This window comes from Nylanderia fulva, unplaced genomic scaffold, assembly GCF_048542155.1.
Source record: "Nylanderia fulva isolate GAGA-0341 unplaced genomic scaffold, ASM4854215v1 Scaffold48, whole genome shotgun sequence".
Taxonomy (NCBI): Eukaryota; Metazoa; Arthropoda; class Insecta; order Hymenoptera; family Formicidae; genus Nylanderia; species Nylanderia fulva.
In genome coordinates, this window is record NW_028190565.1 from 1,256,284 (window position 1) to 1,276,126 (window position 19,843).

General features: G+C 37.0%; 2 protein-coding genes across 6 annotated transcripts in view; one reads left to right on the top strand and one right to left on the bottom strand.

Moving 5' to 3' along the window:
* Window positions 1-2,930, top strand: part of LOC114938679 (uncharacterized) — a 21,173-nt gene extending 18,243 nt beyond the window's left edge. The window contains exons 10-13 of the mRNA XM_029312701.2: window positions 1,667-1,748; window positions 1,826-1,988; window positions 2,106-2,201; window positions 2,275-2,930. Coding sequence (XP_029168534.1) covers window positions 1,667-1,748; window positions 1,826-1,988; window positions 2,106-2,201; window positions 2,275-2,427 — 494 coding nt within the window. The 3' untranslated portion in view covers window positions 2,428-2,930. The remainder of the gene's footprint in view (window positions 1-1,666; window positions 1,749-1,825; window positions 1,989-2,105; window positions 2,202-2,274) is intronic.
* On the bottom strand, window positions 2,424-19,732 carry LOC114938677 (rho guanine nucleotide exchange factor 10). 5 transcript variants are annotated; one of them, XM_029312698.2, is made up of 15 exons: window positions 19,281-19,732; window positions 17,554-17,738; window positions 17,006-17,289; window positions 16,023-16,307; window positions 15,700-15,863; window positions 9,636-9,843; window positions 9,314-9,557; window positions 9,034-9,216; window positions 8,640-8,936; window positions 8,438-8,530; window positions 8,132-8,356; window positions 7,809-7,970; window positions 7,434-7,646; window positions 6,961-7,275; window positions 2,424-6,835 (listed from the first exon to the last, which is right to left on the bottom strand). In XM_029312698.2, exons 2-15 carry the CDS (start codon window positions 17,659-17,661, stop codon window positions 4,964-4,966), a joined length of 4,653 nt encoding a protein of 1,550 aa, XP_029168531.1. In that variant the 5' UTR covers window positions 17,662-17,738; window positions 19,281-19,732; the 3' UTR covers window positions 2,424-4,963. The 5 variants fall into 5 exon arrangements, with proteins under 5 accessions (XP_029168531.1, XP_029168530.1, XP_029168532.1 ...); XM_029312697.2 differs by having other exon boundaries at window positions 19,177-19,732; XM_029312699.2 differs by lacking the exons at window positions 15,700-15,863; window positions 16,023-16,307; window positions 17,006-17,289; window positions 17,554-17,738; window positions 19,281-19,732 and adding an exon at window positions 13,595-14,099.
* Between the last annotated feature and the right edge of the window lie 111 nt (window positions 19,733-19,843).

Here is a 19,843-nt window from a genome sequence, read left to right on the forward strand (position 1 = left end):
TGTTTTTCCAATTTGATTGAATCAGTCATCGTTTCATTATGTCTTCTTATTATATTTCGCAACTAATTATTATTATAGTTCAATTGTATGCGAATGATTATATTTATATCTTATATCTATGCAGATATATCGTATTAGCGAATTGATCTTGCATATGTAGCAGGTATTATCTTTTTGATTGATTGAAATTCATAAGATTACGAGATGAGACCATATATTATATATACATATTGGAATGCATGCACGAGAGATAGCAGAAAAGAATGTATCGAGTAATACAAATTATCAGCAATTAAACTTTGAAAGCTATCTGTAGTTTTCATAATTAATTGTATTAATGACGATATATATTTAAAAAGTCGATACACCAGAATAGCGCAAAACGATCGTAATCGTGTGCTAATATATGTATATTATAAGAATTGCATTGCGTCTCTAAATAATTGCCATTGCTTCCATTTCTGATTCTTTGATCGACCAAAAAACCTTCAACTAGTGTTTTCTCGATAAAATATGTGAAAACTTTTCTAAATGATAACAGAGATTGGAAATGGAAGAATTGACAATAGGCAAATCGAGATACGAATAGATAACACAAAAATCTCTCTTATATATTCTACTTATTATAGTTTCAAGTAGATTGCATTATTATATAAATTTTTAACATTTTTAACATATTAAAATATGTATTGTTTTATAGAGTGTATAACTACTATATATAAATATATAAATATATATAATAACAAACGCGTGTATAATCCTAACTTGGTAGCGATGACGTGGGTAATCTCATGCGGTAACTGTGAGCGTGTAAGTACAAAAAGCTCATATTACCTCGTGGGGTTTCCCACTCGTTACCACGATTCGTCAAAATTAACGAAAACTTTTGATCAGTCAAAAAATTATTTTTCCTTAATATCAATTCAAATAATCGATCATTTCTCTTCGGCTGTAATATAACTCGATAGCATACATATACATATATATATATTTTCTTGTAAAAATATGTTTTTACGTACAATTTATAATCTGTGTAAATTTTGACATTTTTTATACATATACAATATAGAATTGCAATATATAATATTGTGTGTGTGCGTGCGCATTGTCTTGGAAATATATTCTGTTTGAACGTACTCTGCTATACGTAATTGGAGTACAAATAATGATTGAAACGCTTCTTTAATTCTAGTGGCATGCGCGCGACTTTAGTTTCGTAGAACGGCATGATAAACGAAGAATGCAGCATGAGTAATTAAGGCGCAGGCGAGAGTATTGCATCAGGTACTGGTGTGATGTCGAGGCAACCAGTACTTGTGTTATACTTACGCTCGTGTCTTTTCAAACTACCAATTCATCAACGATGGATCGCGCATGATGTACATACAACTCATATTAATTTTGCATAAACGATGCTTCGATAAGCATCGTACATATAAACACATACACTCACACATACCTACATTTTTATGAAAATTCATTCTACTCCATATAAAGATTTTTCAAAAATGAAAAAGAGTATATATATATAATCTTCTACATATATATATGCGAATGGATTTGATTACTATAAATTCTTTCCTTTTTTTTTATTTTTCTCTCGGAATAAAAATAAAAACAATTATTGTATATTAATGTCGACAATATATATTATATTCGTTTCTAGTTGCACGATTGACCACATCGCTAAATTGTGCCGAGCAAAGAGTAAAAGAGACCATGGAGCACGATGAGGAAAAAATTGACAAGTGAGTAAATAAAATCTATTTCTAAATAAATGAACAAGCATAAATAACTTTATGAGTATAATTTTTTTTTCTTACAGAATTCTTATTAAAAATCTTCTCTTGGGTTATTTATCCTCGACTACATCGGACAAATCTGCGATACTCAGGGTCTTTGCCAATGTTTTGAATTTCACCGATTCAGAAAAGGAAAAAACTGGTTCGAACATCGCGACGACGCAGAGTGGTAGTACGCTTTCAAAGGTATAGAGATTAATTTACTATAATATCGATTAATTTATCAGTATCGCTTGAATCTTATAATTGGACAGTTCAAACAATTGCAGTTTCGTCATGATACATATTTTACATATTTTGCAGTACCAAGAAGCGTCTTTATCGACAGCTTTTGTGAGATTTCTAGAAAGTGAATCTAAACCGAAGCCTCAGCTACCACCTTTGCCAATTGTGAATTCAGTGAGTAACAACAATATGCTGTGACGAGATTCTTCTCATGTAAAAACATTCTCATTATGCGTTTTAATTGCAGTCTTCGTCGCGGTCAGGATATAACAAACAACAGTCTTCATCATCGGCACAATCCACATTGTTATTGCCCAACGTTGCTCTTCCAACATTTCCAGACTTTATTCCGGCCAGAAATACGGGATCTATTTTGAAGGAAGTATTAAAGGACAGTTGATATTAAACGCATTATATTAAAAAAAAAATTGTACAAATAATATTAGAAATTATAATATATTGGATTGCATTTTATACCGCAATATTGTATCGCCTGACTGCATTCCACTCGAATCATCTTTTGCACATTATCCGATTTTTGTATAACCAACTGCGTGCTCAATACATATATATGTATATATTGTGTACATTTTGTGTGTATTTGCGTGTGTTGGATAGAGAAAAAGATATTTTGTTCGCTTGAAGAACTAGAGTTTTAATGTAGCTATATAAAGTTACAATGAACAAAAAAGTATATTATACCGTTGCTTTCTTTTCGATAGCAAAATAACAAGATTCTCTATTTATAACGCAATGACACAACGTCGTACTACAAGTAATAAATACATAGTAAAGTTTCATTGTATACAACTAACGCGCGTACTGGGGGCATAAATATAAAATTAAATCATGTATATTCGAACAGAATTAGTGTACAAAATATAAATCTATTTAACGATTTCATACACTATTATTATTTTGCGAAATATATGTACATAGACTTTCTGGCACTCTCTTCATTCGATCGTATCAAAATGGGGTAGCATCTTATAAAAATTTGGATATATTTTTTCATTAATAACTGTAACTATAAATTTTTCAATACTTATCACAACAAATGCAAAATTGCCATTACTAATTAATGTTTTATCATATATGAACAGATATATATATATATAAATCTATTTATTTGTTTAATTATATATTTAGTTGAGTCCAGAAAACTGTTAACAAACAAAGTTTTCATTCATCGGAGAATTTAGAAATTTATAATTCATTTTGAAGAAATTGTTTGAGAAAAATTTTAATAAATATTGACTTCCATAATTATTTGTTGCAAAATATTACTATAAAGAAGAAAGCGATAATTGGAGATTTTGTAAGCACTCATGGTTTTTGAATTTTAGTAATTGTTAAATGAAAGAGATTTTAATTTCTATTCGCGCGGTCAATATTAGTGGATCGTGCCTTTATAAAACTTGTAAATAACGAGATTCTAAGTAGCTGTTCGGGTCTGGTATATTGTAAATATAAATGTCTTCAAATTACTTTAAAGAAATACAGATTAACGTGATAGATTTATCCAACGAAAAATTAATTTTTATACCAATATAAATCATGTAAATGCGTTAGATTGCGTCGATTTGCATTACGCGCATTATGAAACTTTTTTATAAACACATTTATCGAATATCGAAACGACACGTCTGTTAAGCTTGCTGGTAATTTACCCATAACTTTATGCGTGACTCGTAATTGCCAATTATAGCTTCAAACGGCAAATATAATTGTTGAAATATTACATTTAAATCTCGGCCAAGGACGATGCAAAAAATTACCGTTTAAAACCAAAAATTGACGTATACACGCTTGCGGGCGCGCACACACATTTTAAAACAAATACTGCATATAAAAAAAATATTTAAAATCAAATAATGTCCAGACAAGTTTTCAGTGGGTCTAATTTTTGCCAAAATCAATGTACGTTACGATAGCTTATAACACACGCAGTAAAATACAACAAGTAAATGCACAATGCATGTAAATATTTTGCACATGTCTTTTACGTATAATCCAGACCCAATCAACCATTTGAATTTTAGTTTCATATATGCGAGCAACGATTTCAATGGTTTATCTATTATTAATTTTAACGAGATTGAATAAACGCACTCTGTAAACATAATATTTCTGTAGCAAAAATTCGCATGACAAATATAACAATAGGAAACGTTTTCACATTTAAGCGTAATCCTGTTTTTGTGCGTTTTCTTACCATTTTTAAGACTTATCACACGTTTCGTTAAACACTAACGAGATTCATCAATTGATATACCCTGGAGCAGGTATAAATTTTGAATGATTCATATCTAGAAACGATACACTGTATCGATACATTGTACATAATATCGCATCGTAACGTTATTGCATAACTATAGTCCATATGCAATGGAAGCATTCATTTTTGAAAGGCAAGAGTATCTGTTGCTTACTTACTAGTGTATACTAATCTCATCGTAAATTGCAACGCGATATATATTTTTAATTTGTTTACTTAATAAAGTCAACCTTTGCTAGAAAAGTTGTTTGTTTAAAAGATAACGCGTAAGTAAACAGCTCCTATAAAACAATATCAATTATGTATACGAGAAACGTTTAATATTTAAATATTCGAATTAGACATTGGTTTCTTTTAGCATTCTCGATTCTTCTAAGAAGATAATATATAATTCGCGTATAGCAATTTGTATATTAATTGTAATGTCATTATATATATATGTATATAGTCGAAGATACAGATACTCGGTTGCCACGATTCTAATTAAATCATGTCATGGGCCTGACAGTCCTAAATACAACTCATTAGAATAATCTTATCTAAAGCATTCTTTTGGTCCTATTTTCTGATACTACGATGCACATAGATATCAGTGTCAAAGTTTTACTTCTGTGATACAATAATTGATGTATAACGATAAGTCTAAGGCGAACAAATATCACAATTTCATCTCCCATAAGACTATATGTGCGTCATTACTGTTGGGATCTTTCAACGCATAGGTCGATTTCGAACTTTTGTCAATATAGGATTGCGCGTGTAATTGTCTCCAATTGACGTAACCGCGTCCACCCATTAGCGTCAACACCGTTCTTTTAGGTTGTTCAATTTGTTGCGCTTTGCCATTTTTCTTACCATTTATCTTGAGATTGCTCGGGGATGTTGGTTCCAATGCGGATTGCATTGCGCTATTGTTGGTTGCAGAAAGGTCGTAAGGACCGTTACGACTAGCTATACTACTATTACGCGATAATTTTCCAGTTTTTAGAGATAAATTTTCCTCCGAAGACGTGTACAAGGAGCTTGCGTGAGAATCTACCGACCAGTTGGAAAGATCCAGAGATCTAGGCCTAGTTATTTTCATTTTCAATCTACGATCCAAAGTGCTTACTTTATTTGGTATGGCTGCCAATTCTGGGTCGCTTCTTCTCAATGTTTCGTAAATAGGATCTATACCCGAATTGTTCTCATTTTCGTAATCCTTCACGTACATCAGTTCGCCGTAAAGCCCGTAAACGTCACAATTCTCACCGGAACTCTGCGAACTAGAGATAGAGCTCGATAAAAATCCACAACCAGATCCTAATCCCTTCGGAAGTGTCTTCGAGCCTCTGCATTCGTATTCCTTGCTTCGCTTTCTTCTCAACATTACCGGGCTTCCCGTCAACTGTTGCTTCAGTTTCGCGAGATTATTCGACGCAGTCGAATCTAAACTCGTTCTATCTCGCGATTTCTGTTCGACATCTTTCGTTCGTAATGGTACACTTTCGTCATCATTGACGCGAGCATTCTTCGAGGCAGAATACATTGTGCCTTTCGTGTTGTGTACCGCCAATAAGAAAGTAATCGGACCAAAATGAGCGTGGTACGAAATATTGACGCGACCACTGATGATTGGCACTCCCTCCAGACGCGGTAACGGAATAGTCAAGCTAATACCTACATTAGTGCCTACCCATAAGAGACCTTTGCACGCTAAAAGCGCCGTGACCGTAACCGCAGTTTGACTATTGACAGCGAGAGGGGAACCACCGCACGTGTTGAGAGGATTATTCATTTTTGTCACGCGCAATACGTTGGACGCTATATTAATGTCCTGCAAATGTTTAAACGTTTCTGTGTGATAGAGACAAACCGTACTCGAATTTTTAAGGGCAACCCAAAGACCGACCCCAGAATGGGCCATAAGTCTCACATTTCCGACGTGTTCGTGTTGCGCGCTAAAGCTCTTGGTGACGTCTCCCGAAGTGGCGTTAAGTACCCAAACCTTTTTGCCACACGCGGCATAAACCGACGTATTAATCGGCATTAGGCACGAAACAGGATCGTTACCGAGCGATATAACGAAGGGATCTTTGAGGGACCACGTGCCATCGACTTGTCGTTTAAACAAAAGTAACAAGCCCATACCCAAAGCTACGAAAACATTGTCGCAATGATATTTGATTTCTATTACAGGTCCCGAAACGGGATAACTGCCGATCTCTTCCTCTTTTTCAGGTTCTGTCGCGGCATAAATTATAATTTTCCGAGAATCCGTACCCATCCATACGAGATCACTGGCGAGCGTGGTAAAATCGTTGGAATTGGAGACCCCTTTTACAAACTCGATAGCGCTTACTCTAGTTTCGACCAGATCGAACGTAGTTATGCGTTTCAAACTAGTCGCCGAGGCTGTTGTCGACTGACCAAAAACTGTTACATGACTGGATATGCCGTCTCCTGTACATATCCACAAATAATTTTGACTCCTACCGCGTCGCCTTGTGGAACGTGAATTTTCAATAGAATAATAACAACCGCAACGTACCTGCAATTAAAACATATTGCGATATTGCGTGTATAATAATATGAACGCTTATTGTTGTACATTGCATTTAAATGTCAAACATATAGAAATATATACATACATTTGATACTTTCGAACTAACTTACTTCAGTCTGATGTTGCGAGCGATATACGGCTTGCGAACTAACAAAAAGTGGCATTTTCGTAGATGGCCTTTGCTCTTGTTCAGGTACTTCCCACGATGGAGAATTGTTAGGATCCAAAGCTAATTGCGCCAATCTAAGTTCGGTTATCCAATCCTTTTTCACCAGCGGATTTTCCGTTTGAAATGTATACATCTGACCTTGCTTTGTGACTAGTTGGAGACAACAGCTATCGGCCCACACCATATCCTCGTCTTTCTGTTGTATCGACATTTGTATCGATTGCAGAATTTGCTTGGTAGTCTGAAGTGTCATTCCCTTTAAATTCAAACAAGAAATAACAATCCAATTAATTGGTTTACAAACCAATCATCGAATTTCTATTAAGAGTATGACTTGTGTGCACGTATATACATATGCGTGTGTGTTTCAAATAAAATATATAAAAGACATATAACGGCAAATTTTGTCCTTACCTCGTATCTACCCTTCAATTGGACTACTAAATCACTTATTCTAGACATGACTTCGTAATCGTGCATAAGATCGTTCATTTCTACACAGAGATTATCCGCGTCAGTTGCTTGTCCACATTCACCACCGCTTTTGTCAGATTTTAAACTGCCGCCCTTATTCAAACCAGCGGTGAGTAATCGACTTAAAGTCGGAGAAGTGCTAGTATCTTGAATCTAAAACAAAATCGTCATTAGTAATTCTATCAATTTCGCATGCATATTTTCAAGAGAAATGTTTTCATTCTATAAATTGATTTTGTAAGAATAATTAACAAGATTCTGTACTATGTGCAATGTAGTAATTGCAATATGTAATGTAAAATATATTATACGTACTTCGATATCCGATACCGGATACGTCCATTTCAACGTTAATCGTTCGTTGCCAGAAAAGTCTTCCGTCGATCTCGGAGTAACGGAAACACATACTACTAAATCATTTAGTAATAGTAACCTTCTTCTTTTGGATTTCGTTATCATGCCGTTTTGATTGAATTCCTAATAAACAAATTGCATACGTTATACTTATTTCCTCGATTCGTTACTATTGTTGATACATATTATATATATATATAATATATATATATATATATATATATATATATATATATAAAATAGTATTGTGTTTTGAATACTCGATGTAATATGATGAATCTTACCAATTGCGTGACATTATCTTCTCTAATAAGATAACGCGATGACGAAGAAAGCGGACGATGCGATAGTTTTCCGGAAACATGCCGCAACATTTCTTTAAACGCTTGGAATTGTTCCGCTTCTCGTTTTCTCTCGTTTAGCATTTCGGCCAAACTCTCGAGTTGCGTTAATGCCAACTGTAGAGACATTCTATCATGGTGTCCTTGTGGTGTATGCTTTAATAAATCCTAAACATACAAGACGCAAGCTTATTACTACTAGACGACGCTGAGAAAGTAATTTTTCGCATCTCATTAATAACAACTCACTTGCAAAAATAATATAAATTGTGGAAACCTTTGTACAGGCTTGACCATTAAACCAAAGAAGGATAATCTATCGTGGGCACTTATTTGTTTCACCTACAAAGAAAAGAAAAAATAAATACATGTATGTACACATCTATAAATAAATCAACGATTGTGAAATTAAAATTTGTGACAAAATCAAAATTGTAAATCAAAATGGTACCTTAAAAAAGTCTGCGAGTGCAGTCTTTCTCTTCGATTCTTGTTTAGCTAAATCCATTGCCACAGAAAAGTTGTTTATAAAACCGCTGTAAATGTCAAGAACAATGGCTTTGCTGAAACTCGCGACGAATACATCTCCCAGCTTTTCGTCTTTGTCCCAGGATCGTACGCATTCCGCTAGAGCAATTCTAAATAACGTGTGACATTGCAAAATTTCGGGCAGTCTATGAAACAATGTCGCTATCTTGGACTGACTCAGTATAGGTGGTGAAGATTCCTCCAATGGTTTTTTATAGTCCTACAAATGAAAATGGAGTAATTTTTGTATGAAAGAAAATTGCTCGCGCAGCTCTTCCTTTACGCTTAGGATGAAATTGTTCTCGGTATGTACGTACATTTACTAATCTCTGCAAAGTAGACACATAACTGTTTTCGGAATGTACTATCGCGGCCACGATATGTCGACGTTTCAATTGTTGGGGAGACAAGTTTGGAGGTGGTGGAGGAAGCGTAGGTGGAGCTTGTCTTCGTTGCTGCACGCACTGGAACTGTATCATTGCGCTAGTCTCTTCGTCGACCTAGAATATAGTGATTATCCGATAAGTACTCGAATAAATTAATCGCGCGTGCGCGATTAATTGAAATCGAAATTACAGAAAAACGCAACTCGCTTACTTCGCAAAGCTGTGGCATTTGCGGTGTTTTGACAGGACTAGTTAAAGATACGGTATCCGAGGAATCTACATCGTAATGATGCGTCGACCCTCTGCGAATGCTGAACCATCTCGAGAGACGTCCGTGATTCCCCGGAGATTCCAAAATATCCGCACTGTTTGCCGGTATATTCTGAAATCGCCACCTGTGTGGGTCGCAAAGCGTGCGCGCCTTTTGCAACGTATTTCTCAATTGGCAATTACTTCTGCAAGGAGCAAGTGACAAATTTTCATCACGGACGTAACACTTGATCGAGTTATAATAACGAGATTTGACAACTTACTTAATACTGATATTACTCTTTTCGCTTTCATCATCGGAAGAGATATCGTGATCCGATGCCGAACACCAAGAGTCCTCGCTTCTGGCGGATTGCGTGGACGTGTTGGACCTGCTTGTCTCTAGAGAGGGATGACGCGCATTTCCACTGACAGTTTCCATTTTGCCGGGTCCTACGTCATCCCACGATTTGCACCTTGAACGAGGTTCGTCTGAAAGAGAACCGATAAAAACTTGAATACTAATTACATTCGCAATTGAGAGGAAAGATCAACAAGACACTTGGCATATCTAGCTCAACTCGATAGATGGAAGAGAAAAAGTCTCTTTTTATGCGTAGTTTGCACATGCAGTTTCGTTACCATCTATCTATCTATAATAAAACTTGTAACAAGTAGTACTCGCGCGCGTCATCGGACCAACTATAGATAGTTTGCTATGATGCGTCACCTCTTTCAGGACGGATGATGCTTTTCGACGTATTTTGTTCTCTCAATCACGGGATTGCGATATACGATATGAAGAGGGAGAACGATTCAAGGATCGCCGAGTAAAATATAGTCTACGACAAAATTTTCACGGACGTGTATACGAGAGATCGAGTCGGTCGCCTTGCTATTCATCGTCTGTTTGATTGGGCCTTCCGCTGTGTTGCGCGTTGCGCGCTCGTGTTACCAACGTGTTAACGTCGCGATAATCATCTGGTTAATGCGACGCACTTTATACATTCCCACGTTCTCGTCGCGTACGTATAAAAATGCATCAACTGTAAGAGCGTTTTGCGATAATACTTAAAACTTTGACGAGACATCGACGAGTACCAACGCGCATTCCGCGTCGTATCAACGCGGACGCAATCTGAAATTGGATCCCTATGTCAACCTTTTATCTCGAAGAAACAAAGGAATATAGACATAGACGTATGCATGTATGCGTAGCGCTAGCTAATCATCGGATATTATATATTATATATTACGTAAGGTCGATTTTTAACCCGCTATCGCGCCATAGTTCTGTGAACCAAAACCATATAGGTCATAACAGTATAATCACGATGGATATCACATTTTTCTCGTCTTATTTCGCTGCTTGGAAATAAAAAATGTTATACAATATGATTCGATGGCACACATAAGCACACACGCGCATTGGCGGTTTGAATCCTCACATGTCACCATACGATCATACACGAAAACTGATACGCCTACTCGTTGATTATCCAATACTTTCACATGGAAAAATACGGCTCATTCGACTCGACGGTATATGTGGCTTCGCTCGACCCACGCATCATCGCGTTACGTATTTGCGCGTGTAAACGCTTCGGTAGGCACGCGTGTGCGTACACGTACCGAGTATACTTACACGCAGGCACCCAGATCCAAGGTGGTTCCAAACAGGTACGAAAGCAAGCGCAGTGCCGTTGACGAAATGCCGCGCGACGTAACAACAACAACAATAATAATAATAATGCATAGTAGGCAGGAACGACGTGAATTAACGGGCGTAACAACGCTGCCGCGCACCGATACTATTTCTCCGGAAATAACGAGAGGAGAGCCGCGCGTATATCTATCAACCTGCTCGCGTGCAACAGAGGCGGATGACGAATGACTCCCTCCCTATGTGCTCGTTTCTAAGCGTGCGTAGATATATAATACGTATATATAGCCGGTTCAAAACCTCACATGTGCACACATTTCAACAATAAGAGAATTTTCTCTTATTGTTGGAATTTACCCTGAAAATCACATGGTAATCGTGGGATAATATACATATATGGCATTGAAAGAATTTTATCAGATTCATATAAGACAATAATAATAATACTCCTGGCTCCTTGCCGACCATGTTACAATTGTGCGTGAAAAATTCTTAGATGCCATTTCGAAATAAAAAGATATTTCGATGAAACAGCACTTTGCATGGCTTTAACGCACTCTTAAAATACCTGAAAATTATGTATGTGGTAGATATTGATATTTTTTATTATGACAAATATTAATCGGAAAAATTCTTGCAATAGTATATTGTCCCGCACGATTAGTATGATTTTCAGGGTAAATTCTAAGAGAAAATTCTCTCCGTATAACTCCGTGCATATTCACATATTGTCTGTCTTTTGATTCCAATGCTCCGAAATTGGTGCATTTCACATTTCATTTGTATTACTTTATACAATTTTCAAGGAATATTTAATTTTTCGTTAAAAATGATTAGTTTTTCTCGATACCAAGGAATTAATTAAAAAATCTCAATTCGAGATTTTTATATTAATAAAACCCACTTATAATCTCTTGAATTTAACATCCTCTCATCTGTATCTAGTTCTTTCTAGCGTTCCCTTCTCTTGAAATTTAATTTGTATTTAATTTACTAAAATTCTTAATTATTTCACGTTCTGCTTTTTCTATTTGTTCCATTTCTCATTCATATATACGATTCAAGTCGCCAAACGCGAGTAAGGAGTAGAGAAAAGAAGTTAATTTATAAAGCAGCGTTTTGCGATCATAATCGTAGGAAAGTATGCAAATGACGCGATTAGTCTACGCGCGCAAGCATCTCGCGAATTTATGCTCGAGATATTCGCCAATTTCCTTTCACTATTTCAGCAGTTTATTTACAGTGGCTATGAATATGGAGCGAGTGGTACGGCTTTGAACAACGCGAAACGCTGCAAAGTCCACGTAGCGTTTCAATCAATATGTATTTTTGCGATAAAAGCACGCCTACGGCTAGCAGGTTCTTCGGACATTCGACAACACAAACCTATTTATTTAGACAGATTTATACCGCACGTATAAGTAAATATATTCTAGATCGAATTACAAATTATCTTCTCTCCGTTTGCATTGATTTCTTTATAAAAATGCTTCGTCTTACGTACCCTACATATAGACATTATTTTAGATATTTATTGTTGAAATAAAGAGGCACGAAAAAAGCGCGGCATCTTTCCTGCTTTTAGCGTTACCAGATTTCGCGATGTTTCTCATATTCATCAGTCTCGCATTCGGCAGCATTCAGCAACATTCAGCGACATTCAACAGAGTGTGCGCGAGTAACGCAGCAATTTTCCATGCCGCGAATGCACATACGGGTCAGAGAGCGCTCATGATATAACAACAAAATCTAACTTTTTTTTTCTATTAGTGGATTATGTTACAGAGCTCCCTATCTATATCATAATCCATTAATATATCGTTTGATAAAGCTAGATTTGATAAAGATAAAAATGGTTCAAAGTGGCCCTTTAAATTTGATAAATCGATAATAATTTTGTCTGTCGTACAAAATGAAAAAACGATTATCGATGTAATCTAAACAGTGGACAGAATTCACAAGACTAATGCACGGATGAAACGTTAGATTTTTCAATCGAAGCGGGCGTTTCGTACGCAATGATAACTGACATTACCAGACTACAATAGTTAACTATTATGCAAGGTATTGTAGTTTATTACACACCGCAATAGTTTTGCGCAAACTCGATCATCGAACTTGTATTCAAGGTGTAAACAAATAAGTGCATTACGTCACTGTTGAGTTTAAATGTACGAATTAAAATCAATAGATCTTATTTCCGAATGTAATCTTTCGATTCATGATTCCATAGTTCTGGGAAAAGCAAACAAACACACGTGATGTTTGTCATCTCATTTTTGTTTTGCACGCGGCAAAACTGAAATCTTTGATCGACATGTCGGCATAATTTAACCGTTGTACCACCATTTCAATGTTAATGGACACGCGGGTTCTGTCTTCTTTCTCCCTCTCTCAACATAGAAAATACTTCCTCACAGTTACACGATAAAGCAAGATAATACATGTCAAGGAATATCATATGGATAAACACACATTTCGGGCCGTATCGATGAATATTTAATGGGAAATGAAGAGAATCCCATATAAACAAACACGCACAAGAAAGAAGGAAATGCATTTGGAGTAATCCCTACGTACACTTGATGAGGACAACTCCATTATGCAGTTCCTCCATCTCGCGGAGGCTGATGTTCCTTGCGATGATTTACTCGTGCAACTTTCCTTCTCTCTGTCACTCCATCAGATCAGCAAGTTAACGTATTCGCAGAACACAATGACGCAAACGCAAACACAAACACGCGAACTCATAGGGCGCTGTATGGCGCGCGCACCCGCTCGCACATTACACGCGTTGCGTGAACACACATAGATCTCGATCGCGCGATTCTTTACGAATCATCTCGGGCACGTGCGCCGGCCGCGATTAATAATACAGCGCCGCGGCATACAGCGATAACGAAGACGCGCCTCGCCGCGTTTCGCAATCAAGAGGCACCCGAGCAAACGGACCGAATCAACATGGCCGCGCTCCGTGTTTCTGTCTGTTCCGTTCTGTTCCGCCCCGACCCTCCTTGCTCCGGCTCGCTCTGCTCTGCGTGCACTGACGCGAACGCGAGCCGAGGAGAGATTGGAGAAAGAAGAGGCGAAGGGCACGCGATAGGAAAATGGAGAGACCGAAGGGTGCGCGAAGGGGAGGAGGAAGGAACTCGAGAGCGAGCCAAGAATGCGTGGCTACCAAACGAGAGAGAAAGTAGGTATACACGTACGGGAGCGATCGAGAGTGAAACACATGACGCGCCTCGCTCGCGCAGCTGTGGCTGGGCCTGTGCGTATACTCGAGAGAAAAAGATGGAGCGAAATGTAGAGGTAGATGGACGAGACCAGACGGCGAATGAATATAAAAGAGAGGAAGAGGCGCGGTGCGGAAAGGACAAAGACCAGACCTCTCTCTTTCTCTAGCTAGAGGAAGATAATCTCGCTTCGAAAGACCAACAGGTGATGCGATGTGATATGTACAGGAACATGTGTATGTTCGGAGAGATAAAGAGAGATCTGTGCCAAGGAAGATGTATTACGCGCGCGCATATATTATAAAGAGTATTGTTATATTAATTACCATTGACGTTTCATTGCAAAGATTTATTTCTCGCTGTAATTTACTCGAGTCTAGAATCTCGATCAAATATTATACGTTTGAAATTTAAATGTACAAATGCGACTCAATCGGTACATGTCTCAACTACGAGAGCATCGATTCTAGCTCGTCGCTGTATCGCGTAGACGGCGCCACCGTCTGCAATTGTAATTATAAATGCGTGTTAATTCATATAAGTGCTTGCATACTCGAATCAATCTGTGAACTTAGAAATCCTTTGGAACATTTCTCGATGTCTTATATCGTACCTATATACGACATATTTGTAAATTAATACTCCAAAGTTATTTCACGGCAAATATATCGAGCAATACTTCGTCAACTCCTTTATAATCTTCTTTAATTTAGCAAGTAAGGAAACATTTCTTTTTCTTTCTAAGGAACCGTTCATTGAACCGTGTTGTACTAAAAAATAAAAGGTATATATATATATATATTAGAATGAGTACAAGAGCGTGAGAGATTTATATGACATAAATGAAAGAAAAGAGAGAGGAAAAGAAAGGAGGGGACACTTCACGTGATCTCGCATCTGCTTCTCCATCGAGTGACCACAGCTGACCTCTTCCAAGTACCAATAATTAACTTTATTCGCCAAATGCACGCGAGTGCATGAAACGAATATGAACACTCGCGAGTTATACTGCGCGAACAATGTGTTTTTATAAAAAGAACCACTATGCATACGCGATAAAACACTCTAAAATAAAAATATACGGAAAATAATTTTGAATCTATTTTTCAAATATTGTATCATTATTTTTTTATCTTGGAGAAAACGTGTAAAATACATATGTGAATCTTTTTCTCTTAAATCATCGCCCCTTCATTTATTTCTGAGAAACACATTGTCAGGGAAAATACGTTGTTCGCATTCTTGATGCGCGACAGACTACGCATCAAGAATTTGTAACGAATCGTTCATACTCGAATTCATAGTCGTGCGTAATCCGAAAACTACCGGGCATGATAATCACATTTACGAAACGACGAAACGCGACAACAATCACGACCGATGATTTGGATAATCCACGTATTTATGTATATATTTACGATGTTATAAACCAAAACAATCGATTAGACTCACCAATGATCTTGCTGTTGCTGCTACTGTTTCCAAAGGAATGCAGTTTTTTCCAACCTTTCCAGCCTTTTTTCCAAATCATGGCAGCTTTCGTTTTGCGTGGAATACCAATTAGTTCCATGCCGCTCGTTTTCCCCATTCCTCTTCTTAAAGATCCCAAGCCTGACCTGCGTGTCAAAAATAAACTGTATACGAGAAGTTTAAATGATATAAAGCTTGTGGGAAAAATTAGGCATTGTTTCAAAATATAGCGTTTTTGTACAATCCAACAAATGATATTGAAGCAAGTAAATGTACAACGATCGTAATATAACTTTTCAACACACCTGTAACTCGCGCTAGAGCTCCCACTGAAACCACTGTCCATGTCACATCCGCGCGAGAGCACATCATCAGCGTAACTAGTCGAAGGCAGCAGTTCATCGGTGGAAGTTTCATGAACTTCCTGCGCTATTTGTTCCTCGTTATTGTCAACCACAGGTGGCATCAACATTGCCTCTACGCTTAAGTTAAGTTCCCCGAGCACACGTCGATGTCGCGATTGTACGCGACGTACCTCTTCTGCCACAAGTGACCTTCGCGATCCGTGCAACGCGCGATGACATTGCTTGCTGAAACATTTATTAGCGAGTACAATTTTAGTTTAATTTATTTCTCAATTTCATTCGCGATCCGATTATATTTCATTCTTATATCAATATAACTCCATCAGTCGTACTGTATTATCCGTATAAATTCAATTCATATCGATTTAAACGTGTTCTCGAGAAGAAATAGTTACCAGAAATCAGGGAGCTATCTTGCGTAGTCTACTTCGCGACAACATATGAAACAAATTATGTATTTAGCGACTGTTCTCAATTGGAACGCGCGTATAACTTATCTCGCGTTTCAACGACTTATGCGCCAGTCAAAGACACTGGATAAATACATAATCTATATAACTTATTTTCTTATTGTTCTCGCAAGTTAATCGCTATCTCCGGCATCCGCTGGGGGATACATTGGATCAGGGGAGAGTGCGAATTGTATTATTCGCATACATGTCACTCGCTTACATTTGCGAGATTTACTTTACCATTATTTATCAATTTTACTCAATGAACATACGTTAGCCAATATATTTTTCAAACAAGTGTAATTTATGTTTCCTTTATTATAAAGTTTCTAATTTTCAAATATAGATACGGAATATCGCGTTGACAATATCGCTTGTAATATGTCGAACAAGTATTGAACTCTGTTAAAGTAATAAAGTTCTGAAGTTAATAATCCATTTATATGGCTGAGATATCTCGGTAATATTTACCTGATTTCCGATATCTCTTCGTAAATATTTTCTTCCGTTCCATAGCAAGTTGTGTAAGTGTGTCTCTTCAAAGGGTCGGATCTCACTGGCTGCAACTGTTGTAGCTGCTGCTGCTGTTGCTCCTGCTGTTGTTGCTGCAAGAGCGCTTGTGTCGGATATGCGACATGAAAATGATTCGAATCAGACTGGTAGTACGTATACGAATAATCCAGAAGCGGATGTTGTTGAGAAGTCGTGATGGGTGACACTGGTGATACCGGTTCCATTAAAGCGTTGCGCGATATCTGTGAAAAAAAAAGCATCGTGCGAGATATAAAAATAACGTTTTTACACTGCTTACGGTAAAGACTATTACAATGTTTAAAAATATGTGAAAATAAAAATAGTGCAAAATTGTTGCCAACTTGTATATATATATATTACATATGAGATTTCTTTGATTGTACTCTATCCAATCTTTTTTTTTGTTACGCGCAATTAATGCCGTACGTATTATTAGTAAAATTAATATGTATATAATGTGTTTCCATCCCGTTGAAACTTTTTACCTGATTGTGCGGCGGTGGATAAGGTGGAGGTGGGGGAAATTCCAGGTTGACTATTCGCGGCGACGAGACGCCCGACGTCATTCCTGACCCCCCTAAAGACGAAGCCATGGCACATCGTTCGAGGAACTTTGATTAACGAAATCTCGCGGTTCTTTTATTGCTGTTCCATCCGGCTTTTTCGTTCTCTATCGCAAGAAAAATAAATATCACATAAGTAATAACACATTGCTGCTCACCCACATACACACACACGCATGTTTACACATTCGAAACAACGCGTTACATGTTACATGTGCTCTAGAAAACAATAGAGACGTTGTTCCTAGTTGTTCCTTTGTTAAAGATTATACGACGTGGTATTTAAACTCGCTTTGAATACGAAGCATTACGAAATTCTTTCGTGAAAACGAGAGCGGAAGTGTTTTACGTTTATCATTCTGTGATGTCGAAAAATATGTAATCGGAAGGAAGCTAAATCTACATACCACATGCATTGTATATGGTACAAATGATAGATAAGTGCAGGTGTAGGCGCGTTCTAAACATTTCTTCGAATTTTGTTAATTATGCACATCATTTTATATATATATATAAATTTGTTACTTATCCAACATTAAATCGTTATCCGTAACTTGTATAAAATATATTCCCGAGGATATCAATATACTATAAATTAAGCAGTAGATTTTATTATATACTCAATTTGTGATTATATTAAAAATGTATACATATACTTTTGTGTAATATTTTCTGAATTTCATATTACGATAAAAAAATTGCGAAAGAAAAGAGAGATATATATTTGCAGTTAAATAATAAATAAACTGAAAGCTAGCGAGATTTAATTGAACGTGAAAAAGACGAAACAATATTTACATGTTATTAACGTTTTGATTATTCGCAACAGTGAAAATTGAGAGATTTATTAATTATAAAAAATGAAAAGTGTATATATATATATATATATATATATATATATATATATATATGTGTGTATTTTGTATTTAACTCTTTTATTATAAACTAATCTTTTGCTATTTGAGCAAATAATGTTGCGACGGTTGCAAAATAAATAATTTAAGAATTTGGAATCGAGATGTGTCATGTGAGACGTATACATATATGTATATTTCGTCTACGCGAGTGTGCACGTGTCGAGTGTGTGTACAACAGTTCGTAATGTTCTTTACTTTTTTCAACAAATATATATTATAATCAAGAGAAATTAATAAAAAAAAAAAAAAATAATAATAAATTTTTACTTGTACATCTTGTTGAATATCGTCCATTATTCTTGTCCATTTAATGAACAATAATTATATTAATCATAGAGATGTAGAAGAGAGAAACGAATAAGAGAAATCATCCAAGTACGCTAAATGTATTAATATCACACACATACATCTCCGCACACAACACACACACACACGTGACGCACGCACATTCTTCACGTTCATAAACAATAAAGAAAGTTGTAATCTTCTTCAACACTTAATTAAATCTTGGATAATAATAAATCTGTCTGAGAAAAATTAAAAAAATGGTACGATAAATAGTGGAAAATAATATCGCATAAAATGACATTTCGATGTAATGATAATGAAATAACGTGCGTATATATACCTGGCAGAAGCGAGACGAACAAGCACGAACACGAACGCGCGACAGACAATCCAATCTCATTCCAATCTCACGCGTCCGAATATTTTCCGAGCGAGCTTTCTTACCCTTGGAATCGCGGAGAAAAGGAAGAGACGATCTGCTGGCCGATTACGCACAACGCGTCGAGTGGCACAAAGTGGCCCGTCTCGGGCCACACACGAATAGCATACGAGGCACACTAGAACGAATACGTTTGCGTCTCGTGCTTAGATAGTTTCGCGTTCGCGTTCGTTGTATGCGAGCGCGAGCAAGCACGCCCCCTTGCTTGAGAAGCCAGTCGACCGGTCGACCGAGAAAAGCCGCATCCAAGAGAGGAGAAAGAAGTGGGGGAGAGAAGGGACGAAAGATTGTACGAAGAAAAAGAAGAAGAGAGAGAGGAGAGGGAAGGAAAAGAAGCGTCGTCTCGAGAGCCCGCTCGGTCTTATTGCAATTCACGCGGCTAGATATCGTATCACTTTTCCTACTTTACGACACAGGTGTATCACGCAAGCACGTGTGTATCTCGACCGATCCATTGTGAAAATAAATATCTATTAGAATTTCGCTAGATCGCTCGGTCGATAATCGCCGCGCTTCCCTCTAGCGGAGGAAAACTCTACTAACGACGACGAATTATCTTTGGTCGGTA